The sequence below is a fragment of the Schistocerca cancellata genome, chromosome 8, assembly GCF_023864275.1.
Source record: "Schistocerca cancellata isolate TAMUIC-IGC-003103 chromosome 8, iqSchCanc2.1, whole genome shotgun sequence".
Classification (NCBI taxonomy): Eukaryota; Metazoa; Arthropoda; class Insecta; order Orthoptera; family Acrididae; genus Schistocerca; species Schistocerca cancellata.
The window spans coordinates 549,355,392-549,372,553 of record NC_064633.1 but is presented as its reverse complement, the minus strand read 5'-3'; the positions used below and the strand labels follow the sequence as shown (position 1 = coordinate 549,372,553).

The 17,162-nt window shown below is 38.7% G+C and overlaps 2 protein-coding genes across 5 annotated transcripts in view; one reads left to right on the top strand and one right to left on the bottom strand.

The window, feature by feature from the left end:
- The window catches only part of LOC126095475 (zinc transporter 1), a 269,483-nt gene extending 268,113 nt beyond the window's left edge, over nt 1–1,370 (bottom strand). For both annotated transcript variants that reach the window (XM_049910265.1, XM_049910267.1), the window contains exon 1: nt 1,114–1,370. The gene's annotated coding sequence lies outside the window, so the exon portion shown is untranslated. The remainder of the gene's footprint in view (nt 1–1,113) is intronic.
- A 94-nt stretch (nt 1,371–1,464) lies between these two features.
- LOC126094654 (mitochondrial inner membrane protease subunit 1-like) overlaps nt 1,465–17,162 on the top strand; it is a 56,245-nt gene continuing 40,547 nt past the window's right edge. For all 3 annotated transcript variants that reach the window (XM_049909157.1, XM_049909156.1, XM_049909155.1), the window contains exon 1: nt 1,465–1,668. In XM_049909157.1, the coding sequence (XP_049765114.1) occupies nt 1,549–1,668 (120 nt within the window). In that variant the 5' untranslated portion in view covers nt 1,465–1,548. The remainder of the gene's footprint in view (nt 1,669–17,162) is intronic.

The window sequence follows — 17,162 nt, the reverse complement described above, 5'->3', positions numbered from 1 at the left end:
ATGTACATTCTCATGGTGCTACTGTGATAATCCTAAAATCATGATATCGTCTTTCGATCTTACATGAATATTTAATACAGTCAAAAGTACTTCCAGTCTCTATCCGATATCAACTTACAGGTGTGTAGTTAAAAAGTTGGAAATACTAGGTTGAACCTATTTTTTATTTACTGTGTACATTCCAAATAATTGGAGCATTGATGAGGACAATGTTGTTGTGAAGGTCAAACTAAGGGCGACGACAATATTTCTAATACTACTGTGTATAAATATAATAAATGTTGTCTGTTGTTAATGTAATAACGGCACATACAATGTTTGCTTATGACTAGGTTCCAGCTTGGGTAAACAATCTTTTCTCCTATCTTCATGCGTTAAAAGAAGAAAAAACTGTGTGCTCAAGGCGGAACCCAGTCAAAAACACATTTGTAAGCACAGGCGGATACAAGTCTGAGCTTCACCCTTACGATGAATACTGTTCGTACGTGTGGAAGCGAACGTGTCACTGGGCTTGTATCATAAACATCATTAGTTGAGGCAATGAAGTTCCCTACTACACACTACTTCTGATGGAAATAATTTCACCAGTAGCAGAACTTGGCGATAAATCAACGTGAATGCCTTTGTAATAGCGCACTGTTTATTAATTGACAAGTTAAATCCAAGAGTTATGGACTAATAGCTTCCATAAAACAGCCTAAAAAAATTAAAAAGAATGTTGCGACTGCGATTATTTCTGTCGATACCTTTGTCGTTGAAAGCATAAGTTGAGATCAAAGGAACCGTAATAAAAACAACAAAAAATATAGAAACCTAACACCACCACACACACATTTTCCAATGAAACAATGACAGACCTCGTATCCAAGACAGAATTTACAAAATGTCATTCCTTTCATTAAACTTATTAGACTTATCCTGTTACTCTTTTAACCAATACCTTTAACTCTATCCGGCAGAACACTTAAATCTACAGGAAAATGTTAACAGTGACACATCGTACAGCAGACGGGCACGAATGGCTTTTATTTATCGAAAATAATACTGTCGCTTAGAAAACATGAATCAGTTCACTGAACATGTAAACATTAGTACGACAGAAAGAACTCTTACCAGCTTCAACCAGCCAACGAATTCCTCCAAGTAGATGATTCTAGATTATATTTACAGCTGTCATCTTAACGTCCACTCGAAATATTCTTTCCAAATTTTATTCATTTGCACTGATTCACAACCTGCATCGCTTATGGAATAATAAGCGTTGCTAAGCTCACGTTTCACAGATAATCATTGCCTTAGTAAACAGCATCGAATTCCACTGAAAATTCCACAACACACTCGCTCATTCCAGTTTCACGCGACTTGCAAATCTTTACCACAGAGTAAATGAACTCGACAAAGCACTCCACTAGAAGATACTTCTGTCACATGTGTATATAAACAACATCGGCGAATTTAAGAGCACAGTATACGCGATGCTAACATCTTTGGAAAGGTGTTATGACCGCAGATTTAAAATTGAATTTAGGATATTTTTATTGACAGTTCATGGCATTTGTCAATTATTTGAAACAGAGTACTGTGAAAGCAATTAATGTACTAACGTATGTGGTTCAGTACGGTTGTATAATGCATGTTACGGTCGAACATGTTGCAGACTTTGTCGTTGTAAGTGTTTTCAATAATTTATACTTTTTAAGTGTGATGTTATAGCAAACTAAGGTGTTATTCCTTGTGCTGCGGATGCTATTTCGTAGGATTTATCGCCTATCAAAGAAAAAATAAAGGGATTTGATGCTCCAAGAAGTCAGGTAGCAGTAGAACTGCGTACAAAGCCTATAAAAACCTTGGATTTAGAAGGTGTTTATTATCAGGAGTGAGTTCTTGCTGTAGGAACTGATAGTGCCATGCCAAATGTGTGATATTTTACCGTATGTTGGAGGGAGGTGAAGGTTAATGTGCAGTTGCCAAGGTTGTTAGGCCTACATTATTTCCATCATGTAATTACTATCACCTACTGTTTAGTTAACTGCCCAATAAGTGTAAGTGTATTGGGCTCCCATGTCAGTGGTGTGATACAGCGAACAGGTCAGGAATATAATGCCACATTACTTCGACTTACATACTGCATAGTAAATGTTTCACTCTTTTGTGGTAATAGTTCTATACCATTATCATTGCATTTGTCAGTTTAAATTCAGCCTCTTTTTTTTCTCTCTGTTAAGAACGCTACGATCGGTACAGTGTCTCAATATACAGCCTATAATTTTACGATTTCTGTATTATATACAACACTTTCAGTAGCTCGAATGTCGATCAGTTTTTAACTCTCTCCTGTTCTCTCTCTTCGCCTTGGCCATTATCGTTCCTACTCCTTGAGAATTGCAGCTTGAATTATTAATTTGGTAATCTAGTAACCAAAGTAGCCTACATCATGTAAAGAGATGATTTATAAATCAAGTTGGGGAATTTTTGTTCTTCGGATACTTTCCTTTCGAGATACATAATTTTCCAAATAACAAAGATATTTTAAAATCTGGAGCAGTACCCTAGATTTCATGTTATTCTAATACCACGTTGCTCTTTTGAAAAATGTATATCCATATTTTCTGCCTTTATTACCAGTTGAACAAAAGGTCATGTGAATCAAGGTATTGGTACAATTGTATTTGTTTTGCTGTGGATTACCTTGTAACTTGGGCCGTACCTTATACTCGTGGTCAAACTCAAAGAGATGAGAAACGAGGCTTAAGTAACATATATACAGTGGAAGGCAAGAAAATATTTGTTTAATAATGTAACTGTTAAATATATCTCGTATAACCCTTCGAAACCGAAGCTTAGGAGGCCCACCTGCTCTTAAAAAATTCGTAAAAATCTTAAATCTTTCAGTCAGATTTCAACTTCTTAACATTTTGCTTTCATCAAACACTAAACCCATAAAAGCGTATAGGGAAAGACAATTAACCCTGTTTTCCACACATTGGTGATAAAAACTACAGTTTCTGCTTTTTGTACCTCAAATTCATTGTTTTCTTGAGACCACACAAACAATGAAGTCCTCTTCGGTCTTCTAACAAATTTGTTTGAATATTATCATTTAGTACTAATACTACTTCACTAATGCGATGTCTTGCTGTGTATCGTTCTGGTATTTTTCTGCTGTTTACCTACATCATGAGAGTGAGTTTTCTTGACATGTATCTTCAGCCTTTCCTTTTATCTCTGTACGCTTTCCTAGATCATTCTCTGTCTCTAATTCTATCACTTCTTTTTCTGGGATGTTAATTGGAATCTTGCACTTGTTCAGTTTTTTGCCACTGTTCATAACTTTCTTATGCACATCTTTCAGAAACAGCATTATTTCTTCCAGAGACTTCGGCATGGTGATGGCTGGGATCTCCAGATGAATTGGAGTTGAAAGTGGCCCTTCACTGGACTCGTAATTCAGCAGCTAGTCCAGGACTGGTTCTGTCAGTGATAGAGTACACTAAATATTCACCATCAGAAAATATGTTTGAATTGATGGTTCATATTCCTGATGGTAAAGTGAAAAAAAGAAATTACATGTAAGGGAGTAAGAGCCAAAGTATAGGCCTTCCCAGTTATTTAAGCTGAACTGGAAGTTGTCAGATGTTCTCGTGGCTGATTAGTAACCATATTTTACAGGTTCTGTCCTAGTATTTCTTTAGTGGGCTAAACACAACTCTATCTAGATGCTGGAGTTTGTGATTCAGTAACCCTATCATTGTTAATGGTTTCAATCTTGAATAGGTCACATGATTATCCACGATCAAAACAGTTTTTTCCTTGTTTTACATATTTTATGAAGTGGTGCAAGAACACCAAAAACATCACTCCTATTGATACCCATACCAACACATAACTCTTCTGAGGAGGTCTATGCAACACATGACCTTTGAAATTCACTTGTGGAAATAGAAATGCATGGGGTACAGTGTTTCTAATTACATTAATATGTGTGACAATTGTGATATTAAACCCTTTTTTTGTGGATGCTTCACTGTTTAGGAACAATAACCATGGGAGACTTGTTTGCAGATGAAATCCCAATCTTGTCCACATTATAATCATAAATTCATTAAAGATGTATTGAATATTTTATACAGAAGGCAAGCATTTTTTAGATCAGCTTTATGATAGGCCTAGTCTTATTAAATCCAGATGCTCATGTCATACTACTTGGAGATGATGTTCGTAATAACTCTAGATTATGCTCTAGAAAACTGCCTAGGTTTTATTCTCCAACTTGACATTTGGTGTACCATGAATCTTAATGCTGCTTTGTTTTAAACTTCATGTATTGACAGGTTACCGTCATAACAGCTTCTTCTGAAAGACTGACATGCATTAAACTGATGCTCATGAGATACCTTAGAGACTCTTCTTCTGTAGTAAAAACCTGATGAATGAAACTTAAAAAAACATAATCCCCACTCTTCCACGATGCATCTATAAGAATTTAAAGGGTTGTTCTAAACACACTGCACTCTTTTTAGCCGCTGCCCTGATAGACATCTCATTTATATCAACCAATAACGAAGCTTCTCTTAAATTTTCTTTTGAAACTATGGGTCAAATGGTTCTCTCCTTAATTTCTGGCATCTAAGATAACAATGAAAACAATTATTACAGACTTTACATTAAATATTTTAATATATTTTGGATTAAAAGAGATTGAATTAGAAAGAATATAAACCATTTTATTGTACCTTGGATGTTGACAGTGCATGGTACAAGGATGTGTCACTGCACCTGTAGGTTAGGTTTTCTTCAAAGCTTGAATTTACGCACAACAGCTGTGATCATTATAAGCTAAATAGCTAGCTAGGTAGATTTATTTTTTATTTGGTACTTGTAAATAGGACAAGTTACCTTAACCTAATATCTTAAAATATTTAGTTTAAGCTTAGTAAAATATTTACAATATGAAACATTACATTGGCAAATGTGATAGCAACATCGCCTACATTTGTAGGAAGCCCTGATGAATAGGTATCCAGGCAACACTCACATGTAGAAGTGCAAAATTGGAGTACTTTACTGCATAATTCACTGAGCATGTAAATGGAGGAGCTTGGATAGCTCAGTCAGTAGAGCACTTGCCCGCAAAGGCCCCGAGTGTGAGCCTCAGTCTGGTACACAGTTTTAATCTGCCATAAAGTTTCGTATCGGTAGACACTCCCCTACAGAGTGAAAATTTCATTCTGGACTCATGTTAGAAGGCAACTGATGACTCTAAAATGTAACATAAACAACAGTGTTGCCACCAGGTTTTATTGGCATTTTAATTCTGTCAGACAGCAAAGAACTTGGAAGAGCAGTTCAATCGAATGGACAACACCTTGAAAGGAGGATATAAGATGAACATCAACAAAAGCAGTATGAGGATAATGAAATGTAGTTCATTTAAATCGGGTGATGCTAAGGGAATTAGATTAGGAAATGTGACACAGTAGTAAATGAGTTTTGCTGTTTGGGAAGCAAAGTAACTGATGATGGCTGAAGTAGGGAGGATATAAACTGTAGACTGGCAATGGCAAGAAAAGCATTTCTGAAGAAGAGAAATTTGTTAACATCAAGTGTAGATCTAAGTGTCAGGAAGAGGATTGTGAATTGTCTGATGTAGTTGCGGTGGCGGGAGTGATAAGGGGTACAATCTCTTTCTGGGTCGAGGATTGGGTGCACAAGAGGCCGATGAACCCTGAAAATTGAGAGGGGTCTCCTCTCATGTTGTTGCAAAAACATTTGACTGCTTCATAGAGCGCCAACAATTCCCCATCATAGGCGGACCATTTGCATTGCAGTGCTGAGTTTCTGTGAGAAGAACCAGAGTAGTTGTTGCTGACTGGCTATCCTCTGCTGTAAAACCACACCAATGGCAATTTTTTTGCATCTTGTGTAATAGACAAAAAGGTGCCAAACATATGGGGTGTGCCAAGATTACAGCTTAGTATAGGCAATCCTTTATTTTATCAAATGAGTGTTGCATATGATTGGTCCACTGCAGTGCTTACTTACCACGAGCACTCTTCCCGGTTAAAACATTTGTTAATGGTGCTTGGATTGTGACTGCTTGTTTTCTGTGGTGACATTAGAAGTCTGTCATGCCCAAAAATGACAGTCGTGGAAAGTTGGCAGTCTGGGTACGTGCTCGATAAGGTCTGTGTCTTCTTGTGTTGGTCTAATATCTGCCCATGTCACCGAGTGACCTAGAAACGTTAGGTGTTGTCTGTGTAGTTGGCACTTTTTTTCATTGAAAACTATTCTGAATTGCTCCAAAGCCTTGAAGATTTGCTGGAAGTGAACTTCGCTTCAGAAGAAGATGAGAATATGAGGACGTCTCCAAATAGGGAAAGCAGATAGGAAACTTAACAGGGAATTCTGTCAGTGAAACATTACAATGTCCGGGCAGCATTCTTCATCTCAAATGCCATGAAAATAAATTGCTACAGCTCAAATTGCTTAATAATAGCTGTTTTAGATGTGCCCTCTGGGGCCATAGGAGTTCATAAGAGTGCCTTCTGACAGTCGAGAACACTGAAAACTGGTTAACTGGCTACTGTGTTGGCATAATGCTGAATGTCGGGTATTGAATATCTATCTGGGATTGTGTAAGAAGAATTCAGAGCCTGGTTATTCCCGCATAACCTCTAAGGGCCTCACCCCGCCCCCTCGCCCGCCACCGGATGAATGGGGAAAGCCGCAGCACTGCCCAAAGGTTGCACGATTCCTGAGTGCCTCCCAGGAGGGGGGGGGGGGGGGGGGGGACTCACCACTCTTTGGTGAGTTTGTGCTTGGCTACCATGAGGCCACAGCCTTTGCAGCACATCTTTCCTTTCTGTGCTGCATATCTATCCTACTGTTCCCCCTCCATTGGGGAACATGTCTTGAATTTTTTCAGGAACACATGTTGCAGTGTCAGTAGCCCAGCATGGGAACAGTCTCTCACCTATTTTTCTTTCTTTATTCATTCCTCGTCTTCTCCCTTTCCTACACTCCGGCGTTTGATTTTTCTCTGTTTTTTATTCCTCCACGTGCACTCCTGAAAGCCAGCTTATACATATGTTGCTTAACAGGTGACTGTGTAATGTGTTATTCCCAGCCCTTGGTTGACAGACAGGGTTCGCACTTACCCTCTGGTATAGCCCGGGCCCAGGGAGGGGTGATTACACGAGCTGTTACCTTCCCAGTTTTTAGTTTGTACCTCTATCGGGAGTTCAGGAGGTGTGAACAAGCACCTAAGCCTGGTGCGCCCCCCTCTGAGGGAGGCTCCCAGTTCGAAGGAGCACACCATCGGAGACACTGACAATCATGGGGGATTTTTTTGCAATGAGCCAATCACCATGTCAGTCTGTGTCTACCAAACATAAACAGAATGAGGCTAAAGATCCAAAGACTCTCCCAGCTGCATCTCAGTTCCTTATGAAAACATGTACCAAAGTGGGTCAGTACTCTGCTAGAATTAATCCATTTATTATGCATAAAGGTGTTGATGCAGTTCCAGTGCCCACATGCACTCTTTCTCTCACATTTGATCAAGTAGAGCTTCCATCGAAGTTCAAATCAGTCTATGAAGTTATTACCAGTGTCAACATTACAACCACACTCACATGTCCTGTCAAATACGGCCAAACGTGTTACTTGTGGTAGGGATGATCACAAGGGCAATTGCCCGTCTCCTTATCCCTGCAGTACCAATTGTAATGATGACCATGCCACGTCCTTCCATGAATATCCTGTGTATCTTGAAGAGCAGGCTATCCAAATGAAGGAGAAAGTACCTTACATTTGTTGGCTAATCGGAACCGCGGAATCTTAGCATCTGGCACTTCCAGTACCATCCTTGCTGGGCCTTGCTCCACAGAAGACATGGCCACACAGTCTTGCAACCTCCAATTCACTACTGCAGTTGTCAAATCGCCTGGTATGATGGTAGCTTCCCAATTGCATTCTCCTCCAGCTGTGCAACAAGACACCAAACCTTTGCCTCCGGCAGCGAAATCACCTGCTACAAAACCATGGATGCCCCTCTGTCCTTACAGCTGATGGTGACCATTTCTGGCCTGCTCAGTGTCCATCCGGCCTCTTGTAATACTCTCTTTCAGTGAAATTGTAGTGATTATAATCATCACCTTCCAGAATTTCTGTCTCCTCTTTTTCTCTACTTTGTTGCTTGTGCTACATTTCAGGAATCTTGTTTTGTGGATATTCATTCACCTCTTTCAGTTTCCAGAACCTTGTTAGTCTTTTGTGAGCCTCTAGTGGTGTCTACGTTGGTTTGCATGGCCGCTGTTAGTTCCTCAGTTCGTCTTCACACTGCACTGGGAGTGGCTGCCATTCGGATCCATTTAGACTGCCTCATATATGTCCTGCACTCCTTCAACAGATCCCTTCCCCTTCCTTCTCTTTTCGAATTTTAACACCCATAACCCTCTGTGGGGTGGTACTGTAGCCACTGATCAGGGAAGGATTATTGAAGATCTGCTGACAGGTCATAATCTCTGCCTTCTCAACCCTGGAGCCCCCGCACACACTTTAGTGCAGTACACAGCACTTTCTTGGCCATTGATCTCTCTGTTTGTAGCCCTTGATTCCTCCCCTCTGTTCAGTGGGGAGTTCATGGTGATTTGTGCAACAGCGATCATTTTTCGATCGTCCTATCTTCTCTCCACCATCCCTTGCCTGGAAGCCCTCCCAGATGGGCCTTTGCTTATGCGGATTGGGATGCCCTTCCCCAACCTCCATCCCAACCTTTCCACTACACGATGGCCTTGATGAGTCTGCCTCTCAAAAGGACTCCATTGTCCTTTGCCAGACATATGTGGCTGAGCCGAAGTCATCTCCTCCATTGCAAGGATATGCCCCACTTTCATTGTGGTGCCCATTTGACTGTGGTCCACATTTTGCTGGACTAGCAATTCCTAATGCTGCTGCTGCTGCTGCTGCTGCTGCTGCTGATGATGATGATGATGATGATGATGATGATGATGATGATGGATTTAAGAAGACTAAACATCTGAGGCCATTAGTCTCCTATTCATCGCTCAGGACAGAATCAGCATACCCCATCTTTCTGCACACTGGCCCTTGTTGCCAATCTACTGGGCTGATTTGATCTGGGGCCGGCACAGTTTATCATCCTGGAAGTGGGCACTTTAACACACATGTCAATAATTAATACTAACTGCACTGCAAACAATGTGGGTCAATATGACCAACTAGATCACAACCTCACAAAGCTCCAGCTGCTATCGTTAAAAGATTTTAAAATAAAAAAATGATCTTGTTGATTAGTGAGGCTTCAAAGCATTTAAGTAATGCTCTGGTAACTAAATTTCTGTGTGTACAAAATAATAATAATTATTATTAATTTTTTTTAAAGAGAAAGATCCATTTCCATTGCTTGGATTTAAGGAGAGTGAGGAGGTTGGGAATGAGGGGGAGGGGAGATAGAGATAGAGATAGAGATAGAGATAGAGATAGAGAGAGAGAGGATGAGATGAGATGAGAAACGAGGTCAACCCCTGAAGCATTGTCTGCTAACACCAGGGGTTGCAAGTCAGGGATGTAAATAGTGCATCACAGGATACCCTACTGGTTCTGTCGCTAGCTGTGGTTACCTGCAAAGCTTAATAAATATTGAGAACAACATGTGAGAGTAGTGCAGCAGAGTTCCAGTATCCTCAGCACGGCTTAAGTGCCGCACAGATCACCTGTGGGTGCTAGTACACATTCATTAACAGAATGCGAATAGTACAAAAAAATTAATTTTAATGTGTTTCATTGGGAAAATTTAGGTTTCCAGCATTAACAAGTATACAAATGTTGCATTTTAACAAAAATATACCACCCTAAGAAATATCATTCATATCCAGGACAGTAAAATAAAACCTTTGTCAATGGTCTATATCGGACATGTCAAAAATTTGAGAAATATCAAACCTTGGCACTGTTGCACTTTCATCATCTTTAAATGTAGGTTTGTTATTTGCTCTGTTATTTCTAAGAATTGTCACTTCTTGTCAATCAATGTCTGCTGTTCAAATTTTTTCTGTGAAGTACTACTGGCATGTTGGTTCCAAATTTAACAACAAAGGAACCCACATGAATATCTTTAGTAACCCGTCTGCCCATCAGCTTCATCATTTAAAGTGTGCTCGGGAATGACTCTTGCAATTTTCCCTGAAACAAAATTAAACACAACTCTATTTTTGGTGATAGAATGGTCTTTACAAATTACTAGCGACTTGCATGAGTAGCACTAATTACCCATGGCTGGACAGCTTGACTGGCATATTGATAATTTTGTATATAAAGCACTGCATAGAGTTATGATTAAAATCTGGAGAACGGTGTTAGGTGATGAATATTATGGCGTTCAGATAAATTATACTATTTAAGCACTGCACGTGAGAAAGTTAACATAAGGCACTCTCTGTTCCACATATAATTGGTGGTTCGAGTGACGTCTTGTGGTAGTGATGGGAGTTGCGAGGTAATGTGCTTTGCTGACTGCCCAACTGCAGTGTGAGCCGTGGCCTCTTACCAGCCACCCGACTCCAGTGTGACTTCATTTTCTGTGTGATTGTTTCTTGCAATTGCCTCCACAACCCTTAAACATTGACTTTATACCAAAAAATCCATTCTTATCAGCTTTATATCTCATACATCCTTTATTGTAGGTCATTTAGGGAGTTGGCAGTAGCTTGTGCTGGCCTCTCAGTACCAGTAACTTGCACCTTGCGTACGCAAGCAAGCAAGCATAGCTCATGCACACACGCTTGCCAACTCCTGCATCTCGGGCCAAAATGCCAATATATTGCTGTAAGAAAGATAGATAGATTATGTAGGGGGATAGGGCAGTCAAAAATGTGTGTGTGTGTGTGTGTGTGTGTGTGTGTGTGTGTGTGTGTGTGTGTGTCATTGCATGGATATCATGAATAGCTGTATCAGTAAAGCATTAAGTTGTCAGCTTAGGGATCCTTAGGACAAAATGTCATGACAAGTGATTCTCTCTCTCTCTCTCTCTCTCTCTCTCTCTCTCTCTTTTTTTTGACAACCTGATAAGGGACATTACATTAGCAGCCTGATATGTTCCACCCAAAACCATACACTATACCATACATCTCTGTCAATAATTTTCCCATGAGCTTATACCACAACATTTTAGGCTAGTATTATATATAATGTTATCACTTTGAACTCACTATTCGTTTTCCATTTATGAAGAAATATTCAGAAAAAAACATACAATTTAATAAATATCAAAACTTACTTCAGATACAAAAAATCTGAATTTCTCTCTTTTTCTGAATATCTTTTTTCTAGTATGTTGGAATTGCAACATTAAGTTCAGTAAAAGTGGGGAACAGTAATCCACTTTCAGTGTTTTTCAACTCATTGCACAAGTTGTAATGAAATAAACCAAAGGTTAAGCAATGGAAAATCCAGGTAGGAATATCAACAGTGTAAGGAAAAGATAGGTTGCTACCTAAAGATAACACATTAAGTTGCAGACAGGCACAGTAACTTTCAGCCACAGCCTTCGTCAGAAAAAGGAAGAGGAACACATTCTCACAGGCAAGCTCACCTCATGCACACAAGACCATCAACTCGCACAGCTCAGATCAGAATGCAGCGTTCTTGTCCAAGCTGCCAGAGTTGGTGGTCTTGCTTGTGAGAATGAACGGTGTGTGTTTATTTTTGTGACAAAGACCGTAGCTGAAAGCAAATGTGTAAGTGTCTTTTAATTATGACTGTTGGTAACTTGACACGTCATGTTTACAGTAAGTACTAGTCTATCTTTTCCACGTATTGTTAATTTGAAGGTTAAAGTTTTAAGCTGCTGATTATGTGCACATTGCACAATTTTCCCTAATATTTCATACTTATGACACACAGCTGTATTGAAAATGTCTGTAGTATTTTTTTTTAAATAGACCTAATGCAGACTTATTTGTTTTGCTGTGACGGACTGGGACAATAAAACAAACATTTGTTGATAGCGTTAAAAGGCATCTTTGCATTACACCATAACAGTTACATTATACATGTTAGTAACAGAACACCTAAAGAATTTATAAAAATAAAAATATGAAAATTAATCATAACATACTATAGAAAAATTGTCTTCTTGAAATTGTTTCTGAAGAGCTTGCATTCATATTAACGTATACCTTAATTTTCATCCACAATTAAGAAGAAATTGCAGTGCTCCCATGTGGATTTTATACATAGTATACAACTTTGAACTTTACTGCAACAAATTAATTTCCAAAAACTAAAGATTAAAGAAAATTGAAGAGTTTAGTTTCACTTCTGTCGGAATGGCTGAATATGATTTGCTTGGTTACAGTTTGCAAGGAACCAAACACATTTTCAAGTAATGATACTTTTAAATGTCATCTTCTGTCAGGTGCAAGAAACATAATTTGTGGCAATTTCAGCACCAAGGAGTATAAATGTGACTGAAATGAACTTTATGTGGCATATGGCAGGACACAAATTACAAGGATTGCCAAACTGTGCCCGCACATACGACAGTGGGAACCTATGCGTTGTGACATGGAATCCAAGAGGGCTATCATATATTCTTGGGAAATCTCCCTTCTTGCAGTAGGTGTAAAACAACAGTGTATTGTGGAATACTGTGACAAAGAATTTGCTGGTCAGCCACATACCGAACTTGTTTAATTGATGACAAATCAGAAAAAGGGGCAGGCCAGCAGAGCAGTGGAACCTATAGATCTCTGAAGATTATCTCAAGCATTGCAGCGTTTGGTATACAGCTGGGGAAGAAGGCAGGATAAGTTGGAGAAAGAGAGAACCAGCTGGTCATTTCTCCACTGAAAACTGTGAGACAGTTGTAATTTAAGTTGATGTATGATACTGTTGCTGTCAAAGCTGCTCCTGCGTATATCTGACTGGATATTCCAGTGTTAGGACTGGAACAGGATGTGCTGGGTGGATAAACTGTGCTCAGTTTATTAAAATACCCATGCATAATAGCTGCAACATTTGAAGACGCGTTAATTAGACCTGCAGGCGAGTTAAAATATTCTTGCAAGTCTTAATGCTTTGCAAGTGCAAGTTTGTTTTCCACAAAATAAAAGTAAATTATGAAGAAAATATATGCTGAAAGGTGACAAATACAGAAATATGAGCCAGCTGTCCACGAGATTTGTCTCAAAAGAGATTATTTCGGTTATCAGGTGGCTAATGATGTCACATTCTTGGCTGCCGTTGCATAGGTCGAAGTAAAGTTGCTGTGGAGGGTTGGCTGTACAAATGGCTATTAACCGTGCTACTCTGGCAGAATTGTTTGCACACATTACTGTATCACTGTAATACTAGAGGTATTGTGGGTGATAGTGAAGTCGGTCAGTCTTCTTTCTTTAAAACTTAAGGAAGAGTCAGTTTCAAATCCCTATATAGCTATCCTAAGATGGGTTTACTAAAGTTTTTGACAACTTCTGTGATAGTTTCTTCACCAAGCTTAGTGCTCATTTCCTTCTCAAAGTTAAGTTAATGTTTCAGTGACATCAGCATTGGCATTTGTTATAAAGACTAATGTTTCGGCTTTCCTTGTTTTGGAAGCTTTACAGAAATCAGAATTTTTTTTGTAGCTTTTAAAATAACTGGTGATTTTGTCACTCCCTAATTTCACGTGGAACGCAATGTTTAGCAGTTCACCAATTCCAAGAACTTGAAATGAGAATGCTTTGCATTTTGGAGGAAACTGGTGGCCTTGATATGAATAATAAATTGTAAAATTCAGTTTTGGGAACATAAAATAAATTTTCACCATAACAATGAGTTTTAGATTAATTCTACAAAGATTTGATCAGGAGGCTGTGGCTGGTTCTCAGGACTTTCAATATTTTCAGAGTTTTCTAATATGTTGTTATTAATATGTCAGTATTAATAGTAAGCTCAGTTTCCAGATGGTACGGTTATCTGTAATGACGTACTGTCTGAAAGAAACTGCACAGATATTCAGTCAGCTTTTGAAAAGATTTCAAAGTATTGCAGAAATTGGGAACTTGCTTTAAATGTTCAGAAATGATCTTGATGTCTCAGAATGTATCCTAGCAACCAGTCCCTTCTTTTATTCAAGTTTTGCCATAAATTCCTTGTCTTCCCAATTCTGTTCAGTACCTTCTCATTAGTTACGTGATCGACTCATCTAATATTCAACATTTTTCTGAAGCACCACATTTTGAAAGCGTCTATTCTCTTTTTATCTAAACTGTTAATCCTCAATGTTTCTCTTCCATACATGGCTACAGTCCAGACAATAACCTTCAGAAAAGACTTGCTAACACTTAAATCTATATTCATTGTTAACAAGTTTCTGAAAATGCTTTTCTTACCATTGCCAGTCTACTTTTTACATCCTCTCTACTCTGAGCATGACCTGTTATTTTGCTACCCAAACAACAAAACTTGTCTACTACTTTGTTCCTTGTTTCCTAATCCAATTCCCTTAGCATCACCTGATTTAATTTGACCGCAATCCATTATTCCTGTTTTGCTTTTGATGATGTTCATCTTATATCCTCCTTTCTCCTTTGCTCTCTGACTGAATTACAATGTTGTCAGGAAACCTCAAAGTTTTTATTTCTTCTCCCCAAACTTTAATTCCTACATATTGAATAACATCAGGGATAAACTACAATCTTGTGTCACTCCCTTCTCGACCACTGCTCCCCTTTCATGCCCCTAGACTCTTTATAACTGCCATCTGGTTTCTGCACAAGTTGTAAATAGCATTTTGTTCCTGTATTTTATCCCTGCCACCTTCAGAATTTCAAAGAAAATATTCCAGTCAACATTGTCAAAAGTTTTCTCTAAGTCCTCAAACGGTATAAATGTAAGTTTGTCTTTCCTTGACCTATCTTCTAAGATAGTCATAGAGTCTGTATTGCCTCATGTGTACCTACATTTCTCCAGAATCTAAACTGATCTTTCCCAAGGTCTGCTTCTACCAGTTTTTTTCCATTCTTCTGTAAACAACTTGTGTTAGTATTTTGCAACCATGACTTATTAAACTGATTGATTGGTAATTTTCACAGCTGTCAGCAACAGCTTGCTTTGGAATTGGAATTAGTACATTCTTTTTGAAGTCTGAGAGTATTTTACCAGGCTCATACATCTTGCACACCAGATGGCAGAGTTGTCATGGCTAACTCCACCAAAGGTATCGGTAATTCTGACAGAGCAAGGCCTTGCTTTGTCTTGGATCTCTCAGAGCTTTGTCAATGTCTTCATTTCTCCCATCTCATCTACGTCTGTTTCCTTTTTTGTAATATTGCTTTCAAGTTCATCTCCCTTCTATAGACTCTATATATGCTTCTTCCACCTTCCACCTTCTAGCTTTCCCTTCTTTGCTTAGGTCTGGTTCACCACCTGAGCTCTTGATATTCATACAGCTGCTACACGTGTCCTGCGCAGCAATATTGCAATTCCTGTCACTCATTTTTTAATCATTTGCATTCCCTTTCACCTGCTTCATTTGCTGCATTTTTATATTTTCTCCTTTCATCAGTTACATTCAATATCTCTTGTGTTTTCCAAGAATTCATACTAAGCCTTGTCTTTTTACATATTTGATCCTCTGCTGCCTACACTATTTCATCTCTTAAATTTACCCATTCATCTTCTGCTGTATTCCTTTCCCCTGTTCCAGTCAACCACTGTATAATGTTCCCTCTGAATCTCTCAACAACCTCTGGTTATTTCAACTTATTGATTTCCCATCTCCTTAATTTCCTACCTTTTCCCAGTTTCTTCAGTTTTAATCTACAATTCATAATCGATAAATTGTGGGCAGAGCCCACATCTGCCCCTGGGAATGTCTTAAAATTTAAAATCTGGTTCCTAAATCTCTGTCTAACCATTATGTAATCAATCCGAAACCTTCCAGTGTTTCCAGGTCTTTTCCATGTATACAACCTTCTCTTATAATTCTTAAACCAAATGTTAGTCATGATTAAATTATGTTCTGTGCAAAATTCTACCAGGCGAATTCCTCTTTTATTCCTTTCCTCCAGTCCATATTCACCACTGTTTTCCTTCATTCCTTTTCCTACAGTCAAATTCCTGTCCTCCATCATGGTTTAATTTTTATCTCCTTTATCTATCTGAATAATTTCTATGATAAGATAATACATTTCATTAATCTCCTCGTCATCTACAGAGCTAGATGACATGTAAACTTCTACTGTGGTAGATGTGGGCTTCATGTCTATCTTGGGTACAGTAATGCAGTCACTGTGCTGTTCATAGTACCTTACCCACATTCATATTTTGTTACTCATTATTAAACCTATTCCTGTATTACCCCTATTTGATTTTGGATTTATAATCCTATATTCACCTGACTAGAAGTCCTGTTCCTCCTGCCACCAAACTTCACTGATTCCCACTATATCTAACTTCAATCTATCCATATACCTTTTTAAATTTTCTAACCTACCTTCCCAATTAAGGGATCTAACGTTCCATGCTCCAATCTGTGGAATGCCAGTTTTGTTTCTCCTGACGTTGACATCATCCTGAGTAGTCCCCGCTCAGAGATACAAATGGGGGACTATTATACCTCTGAAACATTTTACCCAAGAGGATGCCACCATCATTTAACCATATGTTAGAGCCGCATGACCTCTGGGAAAATTACGGCTGTAGTTACCCCATGCTTTCAGCAGAAATATTCAGTCAGCTCGTGAAAAGATTTCAAAGCGTTGCAGGGAGTATCAACTGCTTTAAATGTCAGAAATGTAAAACTGTGTACTTAAGAAAATGGAAAAAAATGTAGTATCCTATGACTACAGAAACAACTAATTAAAATTGGTCAACTTGTACAAATATCTGGCTGTAAGAATTTTTAGGGTTATAAAATGAAATGATACACCTACTCACAGTCGTAGGTAAAGCATGTGGCTGAGGAGATGCAATGAGTCTACAAAGGAGGCTGCATACAAAACACTCGTGTGACTCATCCTAGAATATTGCTCAAGTGTTTGAGATCCTTACTAAACAGGGGTTGAACAGATACAAAGGAGGACAGCACTAATGTTAACAAGTTTGTTCGACCTTTGGGGGAGTGTCACAAAGATGCTGAAAGAACTGAATTGGCA